Here is a 25,448-nt window from a genome sequence, read left to right as displayed (position 1 = left end):
TGTGTTTGTTTATATCAGGCATGGGTCCAAGAAGTTGCAGCTGCAGAAGAAGATTCCACAAAATTGGAGAGTGCTCTGAAGAAAATACCTGAACCCCCATGATGTGTATCTCTGTTGAATTTAAAAAAACAGCCCTGGCACTAGGTAAGAGTTTGTGGTAGTTTAATCAAAGTCCAAGAAAATGGAATATACTCATTACGACCTTAAAGAAAATATTTTTTTTAATCTGAAGCTGTCATTGGATATATGGTAATATGAAAGCCCCTGCTTTTTGAGGTGAACACTTTTCAATCAGAATATTGGTGCGGATCTTGGGTAGTACAGTCAGATCTCTGGGTCTACAACCATGTTAATTATGAACAAATCATATTCTTTTTAACCAGATGTTTTGCTAACAACATAAAGATACATGCCCCACAGAACAAATGCTCTGAAGCTGATATATCAGATGGTTGTGGTGCCACCCAGGGAGACAGGTAGCAGAGCGCTGTATTCAGAGTCTGGGGTATGCCCTATGAATTTCTCTATCTACACGGAACATGGCATTAACTTTCAGAAACACAAAGCTGAACTGAAGCAAAGTGTCCTGGTATACTCAAACCACAACAGCTCTCTTGGATTCTTCAGGGAAACCTGCAAGTTATGCAAACTAGGTGTTTGAGTGCAAGTTACTAGTGACAAGTACTAGAGGCCTGCAGCCTGAACACTGCAGTAGACTGTACTGGAACCCCAACATTTAGAGACCTACAACCAAAAATTGTATACAACAAATACATGAAAAAGATACAGAAATATTATTGTCTTACAACTGGGAAACTGCTGAACCATCAAATGAAAGTATTAATGCTTAATGGACTCATTAAGGTAACACTTAAGTAATTCATTTTTGTGCAATGGCGAGTATGTGAGAAACAAACCATTTAAGGCTACTGAGCACAAACATACTGACTGTGACTCACTAAGTCCTCAAGGACCAGAGGCTGAGAAAAAATATTGGAGAAGTATCAGTGTTCTTTCTTTTGAGAGCATCTGGCAGGACCTCCTGCCATAGACAGGACATCCTGCCATAGACAGGACACGACAAGCTCCTAGACCAGTTCCTTTATATCAAACTTTTTACATAACCTATTATGGCTATCACACATTAGAAAGCAATGTTGACTGAACATCCAAGCATCAAGTCATTAGGATACAACAGGACTTTTGATCAATTGAAAAGGAGCTTTAAAAAAAATCACCACCAATATTTAGGGCGACATTTAATTTTAATAGTTAAGCTTAAATCCACTATGTCCTATTCATTTACTCTTCAAGCTGTTTTCTCCACATTTCAATCTCATCAATCTTACATGACAAATTTTAAAGTTTATCTATCTGTCATTTATTGAAAAAAAGTTACCGTTGAAAAAGATCCTTCACCCAGAATTTTCCCAAATTTGAAGTCATCAGGTCGTTTCTTTCGAGGCTGTGGAGGCTGCTGTCCTGTATGTTGTTGCAAGGAGTTCGAATTAGATCTTGATTCAGGTGCTGTGCCCTCCATGTTGGATCCCTGTCTGCTGCCACAAGCGGAAATGACAGATGGAGTGCTGGAATCTGCTTGGTTCCTCACCAAAGAAGGGGATGAACAGGAGCATAACACCACACTTGATTGCATTGGAACAGCATCATACTAAAAAGAGAAATTCAACTATTATTCCCATACCTGACATAATTACCATGCACAACTGCACTTTATTTCCATACATGGATCATAAAAATTCTTCTTTGCAAGGGTTATCATTAAAAATATCTTTAGGAAGGAATATAAGTATTTATTTTGCAAATGGCAGCTTCAATTTGATAAATAACTCTATTTAGGTCATGCTGTCATATAGCATAGATCGAACATCTGAACACTTTAATTCAAGAATATTTTTTTAAACTCAAGAAAATGCTCCTAACACCAACTCATCAAATTTCATAGTATCTTCTATGAATAACATGACCTTAAATTTCTTGTCATACAATGAACATCTGTATTTACCAGTGACATTAGTTAGAGATCCAAGTTACAATGAACTCCAAATGAACACATGAAAACTTCAATGGAGACAAAGGAGACATTCTTAATTTTTTACTTGGAATTTCACTTTGTCTGGTAGTATTTCTCTTTAGTACACATTGGGGAAGGACAAGAGGAAAAGAGATAACATAAAAAAGCAGATAAGCTGGAGGGTTTAATTATCAGCAACACCTAAAACTTTTTTTGAAGAATGCTTTTGTTCATGACCTTTTAAAACAAGGGAGATTGCACTACTTAAATTGTACATATGGCCACATAAAGACAACCCAATTGCAAAACAAAAAGAACAGATATAGCCCAGAAAACAGCAAATACAAAAAGACACACTCCTAAAACTGATTAATGTAATATACTAATCAAATTGTCATTTGGTACTTTTATCAATTTTCCCTAAGTAAGATCAAGGAACCTTGTCAAGCTGCTTTCTGCCCCTTTTGGTAATACACTTCAACTAGTATGTCAGGGACTGCTTCTGACGTTTTACTTGAAACTGGGCAGAAAATACAAATAGAAGAGCTCTGCTAAACTACTGCTGACAGAATTTTTTATGTAAACAGAGGAAATATTTAAGAAAATTAACACCATGGCTGAATATTTTTTTTAAATCTCAGTATTCTAACATACATCCAGCAGAAACTATGGCTTAATGAAAGTCACCTAATCTCAAAACAGATATATTCTACAACCATGTCAGAAAGTCTGTAACATACATCATGTTGCCAAATTAAAACATACTTCTTACAAAATTTATTTTTTTACCTCATGAATTTAAATTTGAAGCAGTTTTCTGCATTTTTGTCAGAAACCATCTTAGAAGGGAATTGGACTGGCACTCACTCATGCACATGGTCTTTAAGAACCTAGCTCCCAAACAAGCTATTCCTCAGTTGGCTGTGCTCTGTGCAGTAAATCTGCCTTCATTTACTGCTAAATTTGATACTATTATCATGCACATACACAATGAAGTCTATGTGCCATAGGTCACAGTTCCTTTTATGCCTTATATACAGATATTTTAGATGACACCTTCTGCAGACCAACTATTGTCCCCAGCATTTTCACATCCCAGATGAATCACCTCTCCTTCAGACAACTACTCAAACAGCAGCGTGTCTGAAGACACACACTAGCTAGAATTAAAAACAGATGGTACCCTTTCCCATCAGGACTGCAACAAGACTGACACAAGCATGAGTGCTCAGCAACTAAAGTGATGCCAGTATAAAAACCATCCCATTAAATGAAATACAGTATATAAAACAAACATACACGTGGACTAAATATTGAGATCTAAATGATGGAACTGGCTCCGGTTACAAATGAGGTTTTACAGGTAAATAAAGCAGTAGCATTGCAGGGGGTAGGTCTAATTAGATTCTACAGCAAGCAAGATCACCTTGAAAAAGCAAACAAGCAAGAAAAAAATCCACCACAAATGCATTGGAGAGCACTGTGAGAAAGGGAGGAAAAGGGGCTGGATGCAGTGTGTTTCTTTTCACAACAGCTGAAACTAAGTCAATGAACATCAAGTATAGAAAAATCCTGAGGGAAGAGACAGGAGTAAAGGACTTTGTAGGAAGAGAAGGTTATTTTTGGCCAGGATTTAACATCAATTAGTCCCCTGACTTTCTCAAAGGAGAGTCAAGATTAGGAATAAGGAGGACAGAGGAACATGCAATAAATTTAAAAGGATTAGTTACCTAAGAAATGACAGAATTATGCAACTAGGTCTGTTATGCTGCACCTCAACATTTATAGAAAAAGGTAATTCCTACGTTTGCCCTTCCACGCTCCATATATTCTTCTTTAGTATTTTGTCCTGTATTATCTACCTTCTCAGTTTTATTTTGAAAGGCTCCAAAAAACATGTCTGCAGAAACCATGTATGTCTCTACACATAGGGTTTCACATATGCCAGAGATAGAATACCCTCAGGCCAGCTTATCTGATCTCACCCTGTACCATCATTCTTGTAAAAATCAGACTTAAGATCCTTCCTCTGTCAGATGCAGACATTTTTAGTGAGATACATAGTCAGTAACAGAAATTTAAAATGTTCTAAACTGCATCTGCAATTCTCAGAAGCTTGAGGATGCTCTCCTTCTAGTAATTATCAACATTTCTCATCTGGCAAGCCAGTGAAAGCACAGATCCTCACATAGTAACAACAGACTTACCTATTGCATGTCATGAATCACCATGGTTATCATACTGATAACCACCGCTCTAGTAATTCTATCTCTTTAAAAACTAGTCTCTAACACTACTTTCCCAAATCCTTAAGCATTCTCCTTTTTGTTCACTTTCACATAGAAGTAGTTTCATTCTTAGTGCAACATACTTGAGTTTGAAAACCTTTCAAGGAAGAAATAACAAATCTATTGAATGTATGTGACATTATAGATCAACAGTCATTTCAAAATCTTCATCAGGAAGTTTTCACTAGATAACTAAAAACATGATTCCTTTCATTTAGACATGAAATAATTACTAACACTGTTCTTTTGCCCACTTGTCTGCAAACAGTAGAAATAAACTTTAAGTAAACTGGAATCAATGCAAAAAGCCCACTAGATAGCACCACATTTTTCCTTTCCTCACTGCCACCTACAAGGACTCATACCTTTTCCCTCTGCAATTCAGCATTTTCGAAACTGCACTTTCTCTACAGTTGTTAATGCATTTATATGCATCACACACATACCACACTTCTCTAAAGCAACTACAACTACAACAATTGCATCTCCACTAGCTTTTTCCCACCACAAAATCTGCAACACTACTTTGCTAAGACCATTCTATCAGCACTGACAGCAGCAAAAAACACTTTTAGAGACTAAGCTTCTAAAACTTCCCATATCCTTTCCTTGTGTACTAACTGACGGGATGTTGAGCACTGAAGATAACTGAGAATATCTTTGCTATTGCTGAAATTCTGCTAGCAAGATCTATTACAAAGAAAATCTGTATGAGCACAGTCCTGACCTCTCAGCTGTCTGATAACACTGAGTCTGACCGTTGACTATTACAGAATCTCAAGCTGCATTAAGACATAGGGCAGACATGATCACAAAACCTCTTCCATCTAACTACTTATAAGGCTGATTTTTTTTGAAAACAGACCCTGGTAAGAGAAAGTATATTTTTACACAAAGCAACCTGACCTTTAAACCTCAACTAGTACATTTGTTTTGATTATAAATAATGCTAATGAGACTATAAGCTAGGAGTTCGGCCCAACCCAAGATTCTGCTAAAGGCAGTTTAAGTTAGGCAGTTTGGCCTGAGATGTTTTGACCCTGCCATGTAAGCCCAAAGTTCTGAAACTAAAATTTATTTTGTATTGCTTACAATTTAAATATTGACAATCTAGAGTTTTGAAGTGAAAAAAACCCCAAACCCCCCCCCCCAAAACTGAACAGTTGTATTTAACATGTTCTTTTCATGGGACACTGGTGTTTCAGAGAGTTGACAAAGATGCATGTGACACACATATCTGAAAAAGAGCATCAGAAGGGATAAAGGGATAATTAACAGATATTACATACAGCTTTTCCACTGGCCTCCTCCCACCTCATATCCCACAATTAAAATGTTAACCTTCTCTATGTTCCCCAATACCTAGTTGTGACAGTCTCCACTTCAAATGTTATCGTGTAACACACCCTGGGAGTTCCAGCATATTCCAAAAGGAAAAAGCAACTGATCATATCAGATACTTAGATGGGCCTGAATACATGTCCTCAAACTATGCCTCATAGTACCTAAAATGAGAATGCAGGCAAAAGTAGTTTAGTTCAGGTACAAGAAACTGAAGATACAAATCCACTGGTTTAGGGTAACAAAATCCAACTAAAGGCCTCATGTTTCAGTGCAGAGAGCACAGTACCGTTTGTACCAATACCAATCCCATACAGGAGCTGTTTGCAGGAAGTGTAATGATTATTGTGTGATCCCTATCAATATTTAACACAAATTTTCCTTTCATAAATTCTGTCTGTTGCTGCACCAGAATGAAGCACCCTGAATGAAGCCAACCCAGAGCAGTAATCGATAGTGTGCTTTCATAAACTGCAGTAAACATCAATTCTCAGACCTTATATGCTCATGTCTATCTATGCTCTGCATGTCTGCCTAAAAATGGATTGTCAGACTTTCTGCTAAGTGACCAACAGCATCCTCTTTCTATTAACCAATTGTACATGTATCTATATAGAGAGAAACAACATACTGATTAATCAAATTCCATTGCATGCCAGTTTCTCTTTATATACACTTCGATTATGCTTAGAAGTTTGTCAGATAATCTCAAGAATTTAGCAATATATCTATCTGCCAACATTAATATTGCTTTTAAGTAATTAAAATACTTGCCTAAAGAGAAAAAACATTTATTAGAAAAGGTTGCTAGATGCTATCAGACTGTCTTTTTACTACAACAGAAAATCAAGTATGTAATGAACGGGACAAAACTCACAGTAAGCCAAGCCTCAGAGGTACTCTGAATGCATCACACAGCTAGCCAACTGTTCACCCACTTAACAGGTTAACTTTGACACTAAAATACATACATCCATATTAAAACATGACAGTAATTGGGAGGTATTTAAAGACATATACTCTGCTCACACTTTCAGCTTGACAGAAGTTCAACATGATTTTTAAGAGCAAACAGTTCTCTCTCAAAAATAGGCATTTATTAAAAAATATACTAGGTTGCAAAAATATTTTCCCAAAACAACAGGACGTTCTTTTCTAGAGAGTCCTTTGAAGACAATAGGAAGTCATTTTCTTCAAGCTGCAGCAAACAAACCCCACTCCATGTATTAGTTATTTGTAGATATTTGAAAAGCATGAACATTAAACATTAATCTTGCTATCTTGTGTAGCAGTGGTTTGCATTTATGTTTCATAGAGCTGCATCAGCACTCTTTCAAGCCTCATCAAATGGTATGCAGAAGATTACTAGAGAACTTAAAATTTAGCACATAAGCCAACAAACTGCTCCTTTCCATATCTTGAAAAACTGACATTTGCAGTCAGCAAAACAGTCTGAAGCCAAACAATTTGTCAAAATCTATACTTTGATCAAGGTTCATAAATGGTTACCAACTACCACATTTAAATGAACATATTAAAATATCACAGTTCAATTATTCAAACTATTTTAACAAAAAATCGGTTTACAAGAGAATCTGAAGTTGTATATCTATCTAGAGTGAAGTTTTTTGATCTCAGAAGTTGCCACATTAAAAAACTGTTGTTTAAAGACCATTTTTATGAATTAACCATGTAAATTTCAAAAAACATTTGGCTGCATAAGGAGTGGGTTTTTGTTGTTGTCCAGACATGGACAACATGCTATGCTAACTGATTAAAGAAGTCTAGGCTCTAACACACCAAAACAACTATGGTCACCCTCATGCCCAATGTCATTTGAAACCTCTCTAATGCTGAAAGGTAAGCACTCATTGAAGCACTGCGTGAAACCGTTTCCCCCAAAAAACCTCTTAACAAAGTATCTTGACAGAAATAACTGTAATTTAAAACACAACGAAAGAGCTTTAAAAATCATGTCCTGGTAATACATCTCATGATTAAAGACTGTACAAACTAATGAAGGAGAAAGCTTGAAAGCTTCAAGCTTTAACCTATTCAAACATACTACTTTACCTAAAATGGCTGGTACCTCTGCAGTAGTGGGAAACAGAAGTACTGTCTGTCTACTGACATTTCTTGCTTTGTGCAGTAAATCCATAACACAGTTCATCTGTGAGTAATGAGGATATCAGCTTCATATTATACTAGCAAAAATATAGCCAAGAGGCTCAATGCTTTGGAAGCACAAAGAACACCTTTACATTCTCAGATTGTTTTGACCTTTAGGGAATAAAGGGAATATTTTATCCACAAGAGTGTTTTTGTTTCTAGAGAAATTAATTTTTCACGTACCAAGCAATGCTGATCCAAAATTTTAGTTTATGCAAATGCCTTTCTCTAAATTTGGCCACCTTACATACAGCTGTATTTATTGTCACTGATTTCCAAGATTTTAGTTCCAAAATCAGGTAGGGATTAAAGCTAATGAAAGGATTTCTAAGAACCTGCATATCAGCCAGTTACCCGCTAACCTCCTCTACTGTTAGGCAGAGCATTTAAGTTCCAATCATCTTCAGAGGCAGACTATTTAAGGCCTCCTTCCACTGCCTAGTGCTTCAAAACAAATCAGAAACAGGAAACCACTCAAATCTCCAAGAACCTGAATTCAGCCTATAGCCCAAATAGTTATAATGTAAACAAGCCACTGAGAATTCATTTAACATAAACAAATGTAGCCTTGCTCACAAGAAAACAAAAGACATCTGTGATCGCAATAGTCTGGATCTCAGGCTATACCACCAGCTACCTCACAAGGCACACTGATAATCAGGTGCTGCATAGCATAGATGGGAGCTCAGGCAGCAAACACAAAAGGGCTTCCTATGCCAGGCTCCCTACTAGCACCTATAGGAGGCAAAGAGAACAGCTTTGGGTGAAGAACAGAAAAGCAGATACACCAAGGTTGCAATATATAGATGAAGTGTATGTATAAAGGATTCATGGCACAGTCAAGACCTGTAAATTCCTACAGGATTACTTAAGAACCAAACACTGAATTTAGTATTTTTTCAGAAGAATGTGCTAAACAAGTTAATCCTTAAAATTCTGCACCAAAATGAATTATAAAATATTCGCAAGTGAAGTATTTACAGCTTGTCTTTTAAAACAGAAATCAATTCTCAAGTTCAATATTTACTCACACTGCAAACCACTTATTTCCCACAGTAATTTTGAGCAGAATTCATATGGCATGAAAAATAAGGTTTTAGACCAAATACCTAGCTTTGTGCATTTTGTCTCCAGTCCCTTCAGACACTTTAGCCTGCAGTAAGTTTCCACAAGCTTACCTGCAAATAAGATGTCAGAAAGGGAAGTGAGAAGGGAAGAAAATCTGCTTCTTCCCCTTTTTTTCCTTCTTTACAATATATACATAATCTAACTTGGCCACTTGCAAAGAAAGTTTTTTCCATTTGAAACAGCAGAAGCAATAATTCCTTGGCATCATACATATTCTTTGGAAAGATCCAATATGAGGAACTTGGAAAAGGATTTTATCTTTCAAACACAGTGTTTTCTAAATTAAAGGTCACTTGTGTATTTTTTGAATGCCATAAATGTGCTAGTTCTACAGCAATCCATATAGCTTTTCTAGACAAATATATATATATAAATAATACAAGTTTACTGTTAGAAAACAGGTATGACTAAAATATTTCACATATTCATAGACCAAATTTATTTTTATTACTTTGCCAGTTTACTACATTTTTCAGTCCAACAAAGTGATTGTGCCCCTGGTTTCATGCCTTCTGTACAAAAATTCCTGCAAGTACTTCAGTAGTCAGCATCCCTTCCCAAGTTTTTCTGGCAGTACTGCCTTCCAACTGACCTGCTTCAGGGAAGTACAATGAGCCTGAGCCTGCAGGGTTATCTTACAAGATCCAGATAAGTAATCTACTTGTAGAGTTTCAAGAGCTAAATGAAACAGACTTCTATCACTGTAATAGATTCAATAATCCAAAGAAAAAAATGTTTTAAAAAAAAACCTAACCACACAGTAGAATCATTTTTTAGTAGAACATCACTATTATACTCAGATTATTCTGTGGATCATGTTGCTTCCGCAAGCTCTAAGAACTTAAAATGTTAGTAATATGAATGCTTATAAAACTGCTCCTTTTAAAACTTCTGTTTTTTCCACCTTTGAGCGCCTTTTCCACATCCATGCCTTCTACTATTTTGTATTCCTGCAGCCTGCTTTAGTAAGGGATTTACTGAAAACTTATCCCAGTTAAAAGCCTACACATGAGTGATAAAGACTAGTCATGGCTTTATGATGAAAACCAAGGAGAAGAGAACATTAAATAGACAGGGTTGAAGAGTTACATACAAATCTGGAAGTTTTACACCTACAAATAACTACAAACAGAACTCTTAACACAGCATAATCTAATTCTTAACATAGATGCAAAACTTGCTCTATGTAAGCTCTGAGAGCCCAGTTCTCTGAAAAATGTAGTTCATATTAGTTCCACTGGGGGACTAAAAAGAAGCTAGCAATTTTGTAAGGCTATTCACAGAGTATTTCTCATCTTCAGTCAATAAATATGATTCTACGTAACACCCTGATAAAAAAATCACTGAGCATGAAGAGGAGAGCACACTGAAACAGGATGTCAAGAATCAACACAGCTGTGCCATTCTCCACAGAAAAGCCTTCTTAGCCAGTTCCAACTGATGAAAACGTTCTAAGTGCTGCAGAGTGAAGCTTGGCAACTTGCAGCTGACAGAACACAAGACCTAAAAGCACAGCAGCATGCACACGAGGATAAGGAACATATCACTGCCAGGTAGTTTTGCCAACATGAGTGAAAGCTGGTGATTATTCTTCTTTACGTGAAAAACTAGTAACAGAAAAGATTTACCACTACCACTCTGTATACCAGCTACAACTCCATCTTCTAGATATGTCACTGCACACAAAACAAGTTTACGCTGTCAGACTAATGTAAACAATTGCGTTTGAAACGGCGTCCTACTGTGACCCTCACGATCTTCCTCACGTGTTTGTTCCTACTACAAAACAAATCGATTACAGAGTGACAGGTAGCTCCACAGGACAACAACGCCTGTTCTCCCGGCAGGAGACGGCCCTGCATAGCCACGCCAACGCCCCGTACCCGGAACTGAAAAAGGAGGTCCGCGAAAGGCCGCGGTGCGGCCCCTTCACCATCGGCCTCACCTCCCGCGAAAGGGCCACGCTCAGGGGAGAACGGGGGCCCTCCCGCGAGGCCCGCGGTGACCCAGGAGCGGGGGGCAGAGGAAAGACCTCGAGCAGCGGAGGCAAGACTGGCCCAACGGACGGCAGCGACCGCTCACCCGCCCTGTTCGAACGGGCGCAGGAGGCGGGGCCGTTCACGAAAGCCCACCGCGACCCCGCCGCTGCCAGAGCGGCCAGCTCTTCACGGGCCGGCCCCGGCGCCCGGGCCTACTTATTTCCCCAGCACCCCGAGGGCCGCGGCCCCGGGGAGACTCACCAGGGGGCTGCCGGTGCTGGCCATGGCCCGCCTGGCCCGCGGGCCGCCCCCCGCGCCCGGACTCACCAGGGGGCTGCCTGTGCTGGCCATGGCCCGCCCGCACCGGGGCCGCTCCCCACCCGTTCCGCGCCAGGCGCTCGACCCAGCCTGAACCAATAGGGCGCCCGCGTCCCCCGCCCCTGACGTCACCACAACAATCCCCCACCGTAGGCGGGTTTTCCGCGCACTGCGCTCGCTCATTGGTGGCAGAAACTGTTACTCACACTCGGGCCAGGCCAGAGCGCCCCCGTCAGCCTCAGCGCCCGAGCCGAGGAGAGGATGCGCAGTTGTGGGATGACGCCCCCAGGAAGCTGCCAATGGTGAGGGCGGAAGAGGGCGCGGCCGCCGGGCAGCCCCTCCCCCGGGCATTCACAGCCGGGTCCGTGCCACGACGGCGGCGCGCCGTAGCAGGGGCGGGCGGTGGCGTCAGCGCGGAGGGTGGGGCTGCCGGAAGGGCAGGGCCGTCCGCGCAGCTCGGAACTCAAGCGCGTCATAAATACAATTCTAGTGCCGGTGTTAGTTCCTGAGAACCTGCCTCTCCTGCGTATCGCCCTCGCTCCCTCGCCGGTTCTGACAGGCTGTTTTCCTTGCGGTCCGTAGGAGCCCGCGGTGCCCGTTAACGGCTTTCTGTCAGTCCGTGTGCGAGCCCGCCGGCCACAGACGCCGGGCCGGACGGGCCAGCGGTGCATGACACTGCAGCGAAAAAACTGAGTTTGTCAAGGATTTCCTAGAATTGTGGGGGATTACTCAAAAAGATGAGGCAGGAAAAGACCGTCTAGTTTACTGAACATCAGAATCTACAACATACAGATATTTAGCTTTAAATGGAGGTGTTGTGGAGAGCCAGGGCAACCTCGGTGTCCCAGGGTTGATCCACTTTTTTTCAGAAAGATTTTTAAAATAGCCTAAATAAACTTTCCCGCATGACAATTTTCTCATCCTTCTGCCGACGAATAGAACAATTGATCATAATCTTGTAGTAGGTTGGATGCATAGGTCAGTGGATGTGAGCAGTTTTTTGTTGCAGCCTCTCAGAGAAACTGGTGAGAACCAGAAAGCTTTTGTGTAACTTGGGGCAGTAGTGCTGTAACTGTGTTTGTAGTCACAGAACGATGCTGTGATGGTTTTCACATGCGTGAGTTCAAAGAGATTATCCTGTCGAAAAGGCAGATGCTTTTTTCCATGTGATCTGGTACGAATTTTCTCTCCTCTGTTTACAAAACTGTTCACAGTTTTGGGTCTAGGTAGACAGTATCATAATAGTCCAGACAGCTGCTTGAGCAATTGGATTTATATTTATGTCCTTGGATACTTCTATAAGGCTCAAAAAATATCAGACTCATCACAAAATGGCTAAAATTTGTGGATCATACACAGCAATTTTACAGCTCTTTCAAACATTATATAACCAAGGGTTGTGAACACAAAGAAAAGGAAACAAAAATGTCAGACTTGTAATAATATTACATAACTCAGTTACGCTCTGTGTGTCAAGACAGTTCTGTGCAGACCCATATCCTGCTCCAAAAGGGCTTACTTGGGCACATGTGATACTCTGATTCAGCTTCCCTGGGCTGTGGATCATCTGTACAGACTACATGTGTATTCCAGCATGTATGAGCTAAGGCAAACACAAATCAGGTAACAGCACCATTACAGGCAATTTGCTGGGTTGTGTTGCTTAATACCAGCAAACTCTAACATTTGCCTTTCCAGAAAAGCAAATGGTGCCTTTAGAATAGAGGTAATAAAGCACACAGTAGCATTTAAAGCCATGAAATCTCAGCATATGGTGTGAAATCCTTCAAGGTGACAATGCTGTAGAGTCCAGTGGCTTTATCTGGCAGAGTTTAGGGTACCAAACCTGCTGGAAAACTTCGGCAGTAGAAACTTTATTCTCCTGTTCAATTGAAAACAAACTGAGTGTAATGGTTTGCCTGGTCCCTGAGTAAACTAAAATTAATTAGAAAAGGGGACAACCACAACATCTACAAGTTTGTCATCAGTCTTAGGAAAAAGGTAGGGTTAAGGCCTTTCATAGTTCAGGAAAGGGAGTGAATAGTAGATAATGTGTAATGGATTGAAGAATAGAGCACGCCTTTTTCCTTCCAGTAAACAATCTAGTTTAACAATGAAGATAATATTCATTTTAACAAAAGAATAGCACACAAAAAAATTTAGTTAAAGCCTTAGCAAGTGTGTTAAATTCTGTAGGGACAGATGAATTTTGCCCTAAAGTATTTTTGGGGGAAAATGAAACAAAAACATTAAAACCAAAAAAAATAAATAAACCCAAACAAGAAAAAACAACCCAAGCAAAATGTAAATAATGAAGCAGTCTCTGCAATATTAAAACTTATTTCTGAGAAGCCATTCAAGAAACCTAGAGGACTTCAGAATGATAGAGTCTGATCTTCATATGTAGGAAAAGGCTCAAAATAATGCTACACCAAGTGGATAAACAGAGAAACAATCCAACTTCCATCTTTGACAAGAAAGTTTACTTGCTGCTAACAGGGTAGATAGTATATAATTTGACTTTGCTAAGATTTTTGACACAGTTCAATTTTAATGGAATACTAAGGAAGCTAATTGACCTAAATGCTAACACCTAGTTTAAATTAATGAATTATTAATTTTTTTGATAACATGTTTGAGACTAATCATTAGCAATTCCTTGTTAAAGTGGAATGGCATTTCAAGGGGCATTCCAAGCTCAAACTTGGTCTGATTCAATATTTTCATCAGTTTTGGTAATGAAAGAGAAAGTATGTTTACAAGATTTGTGATATTATTCTGGTAAAGATTTTAGTCCCTTGGGGAGACAAACATGAGGAGAAAAAATATTTTGACATATTTGAAATACACTCTAAATAATATAAAATTACATAAAGTGTGAAGGATTGCACTTCGAAAAAGAAAACGAGTATATTAATATAAAACGAATGTATTAATATAAGCTTCGAAAAAGTAGGTTACTAGCAATGTATTGAGATAGGATGTGAGAGCTACAGGGTAGCAGAATTTACATAATTAATTAATAGATGTTACTGCAAATAAGTACTATTTTAGCACATAATGACATACTGAATTGAAGAACGGCACCTAGTACTTATTCTTCATGGAACAATGAAGAATAATGAGGATGCAGTTGAATAGTATATCCAAGTCTAGGCATGATGCCTTCAGGAAGATGTGAAGCAGCTGGACAGAATCAGGGGAAGCAAATGCTGCCTGTGGTGGGGGACGTGGGAGAAATCGCCCGCGGCGTCCGGGATCCGCCAGCAGGCGGCGGCCACGCGCCGAAGGGCATCGTGCTGGGCCGGGCAGCGGGGACACTGCCCCAGAGGAGACGGACACTGCCCCGGGCAGCGGGGACACTGCCCCAGAGGAGACGGACACTGCCCCGGGCAGCGGGGACACTGCCCCAGAGGAGACGGACACTGCCCCGGGCAGCGGGGACACTGCCCCAGAGGAGACGGACACTGCCCCGATGAGGAGGAGACACTACCACATCCACCCAAGGGGGCTATTCAAATATAACCTACCCGATGCCCGGGCCCAGAAGCCATACAGGAAGCAACACAAAAACAGAACTGAAGATAAGGTGTGTCCCTCAGACCTACGAGGAGGCTAAATAGAGCTCCCATGCCCTGGGCAGTTCGTGTGAGTAGAAGTCCCAGGTGACACAAACAAACGAAACCAAACCAACAACCCCAAACACCACCAAAACACACACCTACAATTAAACCAAGATCTTTGTCACAGAACATTTTTAGCTCTTTAGTGGCTTACAAGCACTACTTAAATATCTTCCAAAATAGTTTCTTTTGGCAAAACTCAACAGAAGAAAAAGGGGGAAATGGTGTCTACTTTGTTCTGGTTGCAGGTGATACATATAGCATGCACTCAGTAGTCCCAGGATATGAAAGGCTTCAGAGGTTTGACCAGAGCCAATATTATATCTCCTTATTAGACTGTAGTTCTCTATCTCCCACTTGAAGGATGTGTATCACTCTTAGAGGCAAAAGTCAGCCTTAGAATAGTTCAGAGATTCTGGAGGAAGCTGTGAAAAACCATAGCTTGAATCTGATACCGGTCTCAAATATGACACCAAAAAATAAACAAAAAAACCCTTAAAATAAAAAACAAAGCAAAAGGACAGGGGGAATAATGAGGCTTTGTTTTTCCAAAGACCTAATTGTAAAGAGGAGGCTTTTTGGTTTTACCTATAACAACTAATATTTTCAAGTAATTCCATAAATGCAGAAGCAGCTAAAAGTTTTTAAGAGTTTCACCTGGAGAACTGCTAATGCTGGAGTATCATTTCAGCCTTTTAACTGTCAGCCTGTCATCATCTGCAGACTCAGTTCTTATAGTCTTTCTATCTTGCCCTAATGGACACGAGCAGCAGCGTCTTTGATTTTTCATTTTTCTCAAGTAATTTCTGACTACACTCAATCTCTCAGTTTTCTTTTGCTTCCCTATTAATGAAGTTTTGCACTCTCCCTTCCACAGGAGCCTGACTTGCTTCTCTGTACTCATATCTGAATATAATTGTTCCCACTCTCATTTTGCTAATACAACTGGTACAGAATACCTTATTAACAAAACAAGATTTTTAAAAAAATGTTACATTTCAGTGCAGCCATGTTCATAAGAAAGGGCTGTCAAGACCTGGTGAATTTAACATACAATTGATCTGAAAATTTCAGAAAGCATCCCTCAGATTCTGAAGATTAGAAATTTAAGACTCTACATCAAACTATGCAATGGGGTCTAAAAGTTTGGGATCACCAAAATCCTCCAGGTATGTGGCATTGTTTTACTGATTTTCTCACCCTGGGGAAATGACAGCAACTGTTAATGACAGCAACATCACGCTCTTCTAATGCCATTAAGATTAAGTAAAGGTCATTTGTGCTATTCTTATTTTTCACCTTTTTCCATTAAATCAACCCAGCCACTTAACCTTGAAATAATTTTTAAAGCAGTACATGAGGCTTAGTTATTGCAAAATAAAAAGTGAAAGCCATTCAAGATAATAAAGAACAAGGCCTACTGTCTGATTATCTTTAAACAGAGCAATTACAAATTCTTATCAAATCAGGAACTCCTATAATTCATCAATATCATGCTAAGAAGCAGAATTATTTTCTTAAGCAAAAATAGTTTCTCATTATTTTATGAAAAATCATGCATAGATTTTACAAAATGGTGGAGTTTAAATCATGGTTCGTCACATTGCAAATATTGCTGCTTCCAAGAGGCACACAATTCTAATAGTTCTTCCTGAGGAAAAAAGCAGGTCTGCTGCTGCCTCCTTAGACAAGAGGGTTACTAGATCTTGCAGCCAGGAGGTTAATACAGGGAAGGGCATAGTCATGTCTGAGTCTATGGGACCTCAGATGTTGCCAGAGTCAGAGTTTGCCATGCCTGTAGGGGTAGTATTTGCTAGACAGGGGACTTAGTCACAATCTTCTGAAGTACAGAAGTTGAGGATGTATTTTAAAATTATACGTTTGAAACTGCACAGTTTATGCCGCTTAGGAGGACGGTGTTGGGAGGTGATAGGAGAGCACAGGAAACTTTGTGGCGGTATTCCTCAGGGAAGGTCGCTGGTCTTTCTGATGTTTAACATTAACTATTGCCATTAGAAATCTTCAGTAGTTCAGCAGAAATCAAACCTCCTGTGGTATCATTGTCACACAAAGTACAATAGTCACTACCACTGAAGGACACATCTGCTATCCCCAAAGATTCTTGAAACATAAGAAAGTCACCCTTTCCATGCTGTGATTGAGAGGGATAATTCCTCCCAACACTAGGGCTCTCAAGGTTGTCTTTAATTATTTCAGAGATTTTCAGGCCAATGGTATCATCAGCATGGTTTGGTGCAAACAATAGTCCCGGCCACAACTCTATCTCTTCTGCTCCTATGTACCTGCTGGGGACATACTGCTGGCTTAGACCTGAGCCAAGTGCAAAGTTTTCTTCTGCAGTAACCACATCTGTGCTTCCTGTAGGTTTCAATGAGATTTGGGAAGTCAGTTCTTGGGTTTTTAGATCAGAAACTTGATCTGCGTTCACTTTGCTTGAGTTGCTGGCCTCTTCTCTTTCAAGTTGGCTACCAGCCTCATTCGGTCCAACCCAGTCCTAATGAAAGAATCAATAAGTTGGGGTCGCTTTGCGATTTATTACAAAATAAATTTTCTTTCTTTATGGCTTTGGCACAATAACCCAGATGTTTACTGCAAATCCAACATCCAAAGTTAGAATAATAGGGTAAAGAACTTAGCAGCTAATTTCACAAAATTTTACAAGAATTTTTATAAGATCACACCACCAGAATGTAATGCAAGCTGCTGGTATTGCTTTGGTTTTGAAAAGGTGCACCTTTTTCTTTCAGTCTGAGCTGGGAGCCACTAGAGGAGTTCCACTTCTAAGGAGCAAGAGGCTGGACAGAAGCTCTGGTGGTTAGCTAGTACGTGGAAGCAGGAAAATGAGAAACTATAAACTTTCAGGAAGATCAGAACCATGTGTCAGTAACTCTGCTCAGAAGCTAGAATTATTAATCCCAGAAAAAAAAAAATCCTCCTGTCATGAATGGAGGGTCATAAGAAAGAAATGAAATTTATTTCTTACCTTAAAATTCCCATTGTGCAAACTATAGAGTGGCTGAAAGAAAGCAGCTGGCGTGGGAATGTTAAAGCAGGCGAGCCTTTTTGCCCTAAAGTGAGAAAACAACACTTAAAAAAAATGGATAGTTTCTCTGTGTTCTGTCTGCATGATACTGGTTAGATAACCTCCCATGCTTATGTTAGTAAGATTGCACAAGAAGCCCACTCATCATAATTTCTGACTTCTCATGCAATTATTTTTCTGCCACCTGTGCATGCATTTAATGTTTCTAACCTGAAGCACAGTCTCATAAGTTTCTTAGGAATATGTCCCAAATAATATACTTAATATACTGGTCTATTACTCATTATATGCACCAAACTATTTAAGCATTTGTTTATCAGCTTACTTGATCTAAACCACTGTTTCTGAAAGTGTTTAAAAGAGTTCTAGTTTCATTACATTTAAACCCAGAAATTCTCCCAGACATCCTTGCCCCTTTATTGGAGTCTATCCTATAAAAATATTTTATCATGTGGACATCATTTATTCTGTTTCTCTAAGAATGATTTGTACAGGAAGCATAGCAATGTATGTCAAGGCAAAAAAAGTGAGAGATAGGAGATTTACCAATGCTCTGTCAGCATAAAAAACTGCAGAGGCTGGTTGAACTGAGGTTCTAAAAACACTTTTTTCTCTGTACAACTTGGTCTCCAATAAATCGGAGTCAGTTTAGTTTGCCTATATTGGTATTGTACCTACTGACTTCTGCCAAGAATATCACATGTTGCTTAGTATTGACGTCAGTTTAACCACCTTTATGGGTTGCTGTGTACTTGCACTTTTATTTTATCTACATGAAACTTCAAATATTTCTATGGCCTTAAATTTCTTTAACTCCAAGATACCATCATCCTTGGGCTTTAGCTGAATTTGGGAGTCCCAAAGGTACTTTGGTCTCCTTAAGGACTGTGTAGTGAATCTTTAACTATCAAGGTTGAGGAACATTCCAAGATTGTCAAAAGACCTTTTGGAAATGACCGAGTCTGTGCAGCAGAAACAGGAAGGAAAAGGGATATAATGACTCTTGATTTACCTTTTTTCAGGCCATAAAGATCAAGGGGAACTTAATGAAAATCACATACCTTGAGGAAAGCTTGCAGCTCCAGAATAAATAGAGTAGAGCACCAAAAATAAGAGGAATGAATAAGTACTGCATAGTTCTGGTATTTAGAATCTTTTCAGAGACTTTTGGGACATCTAGGAAAAGAATCAACACAAAACTTTTTAACAAAAAGTCTGGAGGTCAAAATAGAACCCCAAATAACCAAGCACTGCAAATGAAACAGGCAGCTAAAGGCCTTAAGGAAAGTGACTTGGCTATGAATACTTTAAGAAAGCTAGTTCTGATTTGAAAAGCTTCATTTCACCAAGTGTATTCTTTTTTTTTTTTTTGGAACATGGACATGAAAAGAAATGAAGTAAGATGAAAACAACATTCTTTGTACCTGCTCTTTGAAACACTGTTGTCTGGCTCCACTCACTCCACTGACTGTGGTATGAATTCTCACTTTCAGAAACTTTGCAGCGAACTCTTGCAGCGTAAGCAATGCCACTACGGAACTCTGTGGCTTCAATTTCTACCTGTGGCAGTGAACTGGGTAGTGTCTTGTTCAATGCAACCTGCAAAGTATTACAAAGCATTGCTGTTAATAAGACTGGGCAAAAGGATGGTCTTTTAAATACTCTTTTTTTGTTGTTTTTTCCCTTTTCTTTTCCAGATTTTCTTTTCTTAGATGCAAGAAGAGGGCCTGAATGATGATGGATGCAGGGTTCATGAAAAGAAGAGTAATTGAACTTCAGTATTGATGTAAAATCTCTCAGCCTTAATATAGGAAACCAGAAAGGCCAGTTTAAGTCAGCTGGTGGAGAGCCCTGAGCTGAGTGGCAAGGCCATTGTAACCAAAAAACAAGGCAGGATCACTGTATGCTTCATCCAGTTACCTCCCAGGACATGCTGTACTCCTTATACTGCAACTGATATTGGAGAATTTCAGTGAGGTACCAAGGCACATTCCACACACTCCACCATATCTGGCACTTGCTGGCAGTGGCATTGCTCTGGATGTTCATAGGTGGATCAAGTTTTACTGCAAATAGAGGAGGCAGGGTGTTTTTCCTAGTGTTTGGGACACCACAAAAGAAAATGCATGCTATTAGAGTGACTGAAGTAATGGAAAAGAAAGCTGGATCTAAAGAGGGATACTAGCACTAGCAGTAGACCAGGTTAGCTTACAGCATTGGAACAGCTACAAGTCTGACGTAAATTAATAATAACTCCAGTAGTCCCTATGGTTAATCTTGCAAGGAAAGAACCACTCTGGATATCACATTCTTACAACATACCACTAATACAGACAGGTTTTGAGCATTTCTCTCTAGTACTAGGCCATGGGACATTCAGTTAAATCCATGACTCCTCATTACATAATTCCTTAGAGAAAAATAAAACAACAAAACAAACAAATAATTGAAGCAATCCAATTTCAAATTACCCGGGGCACAAGAAAACATGATGCAGATGAGAAGTATTGTTGAATGGTGCTCCAGAGCCAGCCCCTCTGAAGAGCAGGAAAAGTCAGGATGGAGAGACAGCGACTGCATCCTTACTGGTGCAGTTCACACAGTGCAGGCTCTAGGGATGGGCAGACTTGAATGTTTTCCCTTGTTATCTTTGAGACATCCTTTGTTAGGCAGCATATCAGACCTATCCTGAAGCTGCTGGGCAGAGCCTCAGCTCACAGCTGTGCTGATTCATACTTACTGTGCTTGCGGGGATTGTACTCTGGAAAGGTCATGTATGTGTCATTACGTCCAAAGAAGTTTCCTTGGAGAGAGACTCTATAACCATCTGTTTCCAAGATCTGGGTGGCTAAATGAATTGTGCAGTGGTACTGATTCTGCATGCTCTCTGTGGCAGTCAGTTTGCAGCTGGCGTTGTGGCCCTTTGACCAGAGGCTAGAAGAATAAAAAGGCTGAAAGTTTCATTTAAGTCATACAGTGAAATGCTTTTCAGTTTATGGATGTGTGGCAGCTTAGCACAGCACCACACTCTCAAAGACCATGAACCTCTTTAGTGCAGACAGCAAGCAAACAAACAATCCAAAAGCTGGATGGATGGCAGGGCTGGATAGGGAGGCAGAAGGCACCTTCATAACCTTACTGCTGAGAGTACCAGATCTCACAGGAATTGCATGTAGTGTCCAGTAGCTGTTCCCTGCTCCCTCAGAAAGTGAGAGAGCTGCTGTCACTGCAGGAAAGCAGGTGGCTAGGGGAAAGGAGTGAATGGACAAGTGGATAGCACAGAGGTAACAATAAGCTGCACATTAAGTCCTCTTTCACTACAAACAAGCCAATACTACCAGCAAAATGTGTTGGAAATTGGTTTGTATTTTTGTGGTTTAGCTATTTATTAGCAATTTTTTTTACATTGCTTGTGATCCTACAGGAACTAGGATATCACAGGTTATCAGCTTGCCCGTCTTTCCATAGATTTAAAACCCAGTATTAATAAGAGTTAGGGTATTTTTTACTTAACCATAGCAGAATATGAGGCATCTAATGTCAGAGTGGCTTACCTTTACGTAGTAGTTACTGATGGTCAAGACAATGTTTCTACATAACCTAAACACATTCATCTCAAGTTATTCTATTAGTAAACTATTCACCTAATTTCTTCTATTAGTGGAAAAACTATTCAGATAATATTCTAAATCTCTTATTAAAGCTTTTAACTGGACCTGTATTTATATATTTACTAATATATATTATTAGGTGTTTATTAATTACTAATATACATTAGGTGTTTAATTTCTAGGCAAAAAGGAAAGACATTATTAGAAGCTGATTAGGCAGCTTTATGCAGGATGGGCTCTGGAAGTTCCCAGGTCATGGGGACTGGAGGCTGGAAGGGGAAGGTTCTCTGTGCTGAGATTCCTGCCAGAAGGGTTCAGTGAACAGATGGAGAGCCCATAGCTGACAGAGATCATTCAGCCATGTGCACTTGATCTTTACTGCAGCCCTGAGGCTGTGAGACCACAATAGAGAGTAGCTTCTGAGGCAGCTTCTGAGGTCTGAGGTCATGAGATGGCAGAACTAGCTGTGCCACAGGTCTCCTGCTGTGGAGGGAGCAAAGCCCACAGCTGGGCTCCATCTCTGATTTCTCAGTGCTGTCCTGTCCATGCCAGGGCTGGGGCTGCCACAAACAGCTCTTGGTGCGCAGCTCTTACTTGGTGAAATGCAGGTGGAAGGGTCCATCACCCACAGGCTTCTCCGTTACCCACATGCAGCTCACAGTAGTCACGTAGTTATTCAGGCAATTCAGGCTGCCAGAGAGCTCTGCAGAGGAAGGAGACCAGAACTGGATTCATATATCACTGGATGATGCCTTACTCAGTACACCAAATAAATGCATTACTTGCTAGTACTTCCTTTGCTGACACTGCATTTGATCTTCCTCGTCATGTTCTTATTCTGTTGTAACACACTTCATTGCATGAGGTGGGTGTAAGATCTTAGAGCACAGACTTTGGGCAGTGACTACACTTGTTCTAGTGCCCAGCTTGTCCAGTATGTGCTCAGTCCCCTAGGCCTGGCACTGTCAGCCAGCTGTACTGGTTCCTGGGATCTGGGAAAGGGCTGTGAGATCCTGTGTTGCATACTGAAGGATCTGTAAATGAAAAATGAGCACAGGCATGTACCTGTCTTTGTACAATGGATCTATTCCAGATCTCCTCTTACCTCTCCCTCTTCCTCCACCAAAGAGCAGCACAGCAGCAATGCACAGCTGGAGGCCCAAATGCCACACAGCTCCTCCCATTCCAGATAGTATCTAGAACAGAAAAATCATTAAGAGCAGTTTTGTTGGTATTTCTACCAATGGATTGAAGCGTTAGCTGCAGGCTTCTGCCAGCCTGACAAAAGCTGTTCCTGAATCTGTCAGAGAGGACACCAACTCAGCTGTGTAATTTCTTCTATAAGAACTGTTCTTTTCATGGCAGTAAACAGTACTTTGCACTAAAACACCAGCTGCCTGAAAGGAAATCTACAATTCCTGCAATTTTATCAAGGGTGAAAGAAGATGTGGCTGTTCTTCTTTCTTTCTGCATTTTTGTCATTTGGTTTATGACCATTCAAGAGCAGCACAGAGCTACAGTGGGTTAGAATCAATGTTCATGTTTCCCCAAATTCTGTTTATGACTATAGTCAAAACCAGATGCTAAGAGAGAATCGTAGCAGTAGAGCATACATGTTCATCTCTGAGCACTCTTAGCCTCCAGACGTTTGCAGCTCAGGGGCCTCCTGGAGCATGTTATTTCTGCAAATTCAGAAAAGAGAACAACTGATATGATCCTGTTCACAGCACTCATTGGGAGATACAGAATACTTGGGGCCTAGTCATTACCCCAGTTCCCTGAAGGGTCATGTAAGGATGTTTGAAGTGTATCTTCTGCAATATGGGACACTACCTCTCTATGGTTATACTAGGCTCACTCTTTTTAACCAAAAATTCCATTCTCTGAATTGTTTCCTGATTAAGTTTTAATTTAGAAGTATACTTTTGCACTAAAAGTTTCTGATTTGATGATTTTTTGGCAACATTTAGTATGAAGAATATGGACCTGATCTATTCAGCAATATGTAGTGTTTTAAAAAGATGTTTCCAGTTTTCCTTATTTGCTGTTACCTGAGCACAGCAAATGAGCCCAGCACTGCTGCAAGGAGAGTGCTGCTCCAAAGAGCCTGAAACCCAGAAAAACTTGGAGTTTGTAGACAGAGACACTTATCAATATAAACAGAAACAGTTTCTTGAATTTTTTTTTTTAAATTGAAGGAACAATGTTTGCACTACTTGACTAGCACTAACACTGAACTGAGCTTACAGCTGGGGTAACAAGAGAGTGGAGTGTTCCATCTCAAAAGACCTTGGGTTAGTTATTATTAGAAAAAAAAAGAAAAAAGAAAAAAGAAAAAAATACCAAACAAAACTTGCCAGAGATTATGATCTCTCTTTCAGAAGAAGCTGGAGAAAAGGGAAGGAGTGTCGGGATATGAGAAACAATAAGTACAGTATTATCACAGGACCAAGTATATATAGCCTGACTATAGAATAAGATTGTGATTTCTAACCAACAAAGGGTCTGAAGCAGTCTTTAATAGAAGTGAGCAAGAAAAAGCCTGTGCTTAGCAAGGACTGTAATATAGTAATTGTTAGGATTGTTTTACTGAAGAGATTAAACAATCTGATCCATGACCAAGAATATCCTTCCAGTCATGAATTACACAAACCTAGACAACAGCATCCATGCATAACTACTTGCATATGATTATACCTACCTATAGTGTCCCTTGTCTGAATTAAATTGTAAAATAATTATGATGTCTCAGAAACTGATCAAGAGAAAAGGAGTATTTCTGGCTTTTACTTCACCACCTCTTAAATTATGTGCTTTTCGTAAATATCCTGTTTTGCTGCACACTTTCTTCAGGGTGGGGGTTGTCGAGAGGAAGCGTCACCATTAGCTGGTTTTAGCTGAGGGAGGCTGGGAGGTATGAAGTCTCTCCTGCTTATCATTCTAATCAGGTTTGCTTATGGTCCCTGTGATAAATACAGTAATACTGACTAAATACGAAATAGAGGGAGCTGCATTAAGTAGAATTATACATGTGCTTACAAGAACTTGTTCAGGCACACAGACAAATAAACAAACTTAGGTCAAGATAAGTAAACCAGGACAGAATGCTTCCAGGTAATTGCTACTAATTTGATAAACTCCCCCGACTCCCACACAAGAAGTTAGTTCTTTGCTCAGTTCTGCAGTGTTTGAAATGTGTTAGACATTTCTGGCTCTCTAGCTCACCTGGAGACAAATACAGCATGTTTAAATGCAAATTTTTGTGTTAGAAGTCGTAAATGTTAGTCATAAGTAGGTCACAGAACACTGAATTCTGACTTATCAGAAAATAATTTCAGGAAGTAGCATATAACCAGCTGAATGAGATGCTGCAGTACATTAGTGCAATTAGAGGAGCGAACATACAGACTTTGGCTATATATCTATTAAAAGAAAAGTTATTGCAGCTACATGTAGCATTTATAACACCATTAATTATTTTCTTCTGTTGGAATCAACACTAAACAAAAAATTGCTGTCAATATGAAGATGCTTCTGAGAAGGGCTATGTGAATGATTTAGTCCTGGATAACTTTACCCAGAAATGAACAATTACAGACCAAGTGAATCTCTTTAACTTAGCCAAAGGAAAGGCTAAATAGTCGTATCACCAGCCATAAGTATCTTACACGAGAAGATTATTTCAGTTATTTTCTTTTACTCTTTTCCTTTTTTTAAATCTATGAGAGAAAGATGGAAAGAGTCCAGTATTTGGACACTAAAGGTAGATACAATTAGACAGAAACAAAGTGAAGAATTTTTACAAAGAGGAACTAACTTTATTGCTGAACTCTCTTGCCTAAACATATGCAAGATTTGTAGTCTTCCTATTAGCTCAGATGGAAGCTGAGTATTA

At 39.8% G+C, this 25,448-nt stretch overlaps 2 protein-coding genes across 5 annotated transcripts in view; both read right to left on the bottom strand.

The window, feature by feature from the left end:
• Window positions 1-11,413, bottom strand: part of PDPK1 (3-phosphoinositide dependent protein kinase 1) — a 31,000-nt gene extending 19,587 nt beyond the window's left edge. Inside the window, exons 1-3 of one of the 4 annotated variants that reach the window (XM_063414409.1) lie at window positions 11,265-11,400; window positions 8,940-9,008; window positions 1,400-1,669 (exon numbers count right to left, since the gene is read on the bottom strand). In XM_063414409.1, coding sequence (XP_063270479.1) covers window positions 1,400-1,654 — 255 coding nt within the window. In that variant the 5' untranslated portion in view covers window positions 1,655-1,669; window positions 8,940-9,008; window positions 11,265-11,400. Of the gene's footprint in view, window positions 1-1,399; window positions 1,670-8,939; window positions 9,009-11,198 lie in introns of all 4 variants that reach the window. The other 3 variants (XM_063414410.1, XM_063414407.1, XM_063414406.1) reach the window with 3 other exon arrangements.
• A 2,556-nt stretch (window positions 11,414-13,969) lies between these two features.
• On the bottom strand, window positions 13,970-24,800 carry LOC134559626 (interleukin-9 receptor-like). Its single transcript, XM_063414558.1, has 8 exons — window positions 22,659-24,800; window positions 22,148-22,256; window positions 20,683-20,876; window positions 19,863-20,008; window positions 19,367-19,541; window positions 19,004-19,118; window positions 17,883-17,967; window positions 13,970-17,393 (listed from the first exon to the last, which is right to left on the bottom strand). Exons 1-8 carry the CDS (start codon window positions 22,735-22,737, stop codon window positions 16,878-16,880), a joined length of 1,419 nt encoding a protein of 472 aa, XP_063270628.1. The 5' UTR covers window positions 22,738-24,800; the 3' UTR covers window positions 13,970-16,877.
• Between the last annotated feature and the right edge of the window lie 648 nt (window positions 24,801-25,448).

Source organism: Prinia subflava, chromosome 17 (assembly GCF_021018805.1).
Source record: "Prinia subflava isolate CZ2003 ecotype Zambia chromosome 17, Cam_Psub_1.2, whole genome shotgun sequence".
Taxonomy (NCBI): Eukaryota; Metazoa; Chordata; class Aves; order Passeriformes; family Cisticolidae; genus Prinia; species Prinia subflava.
Note: the sequence above shows the minus strand (reverse complement) of the source record. Positions and strands in the feature narration are given on the sequence as shown.

Coding starts and splice junctions, on each gene's coding strand:
- LOC134559626 (XM_063414558.1), bottom strand. CDS start 22,737: ATGGGAGGAGCTGTGTGGCATTTGGGCCTCCAGCTGTGCATTGCTGCT. Junction 20,877..22,147: donor TTCCACCTGCATTTCACCAA/GTAAGAGCTGCG, acceptor TTATTCTTCTAG/CCTCTGGTCAAAGGGCCACA. Junction 20,009..20,682: donor GTACAATCCCCGCAAGCACA/GTAAGTATGAAT, acceptor CTCTATTTGCAG/TAAAACTTGATCCACCTATG.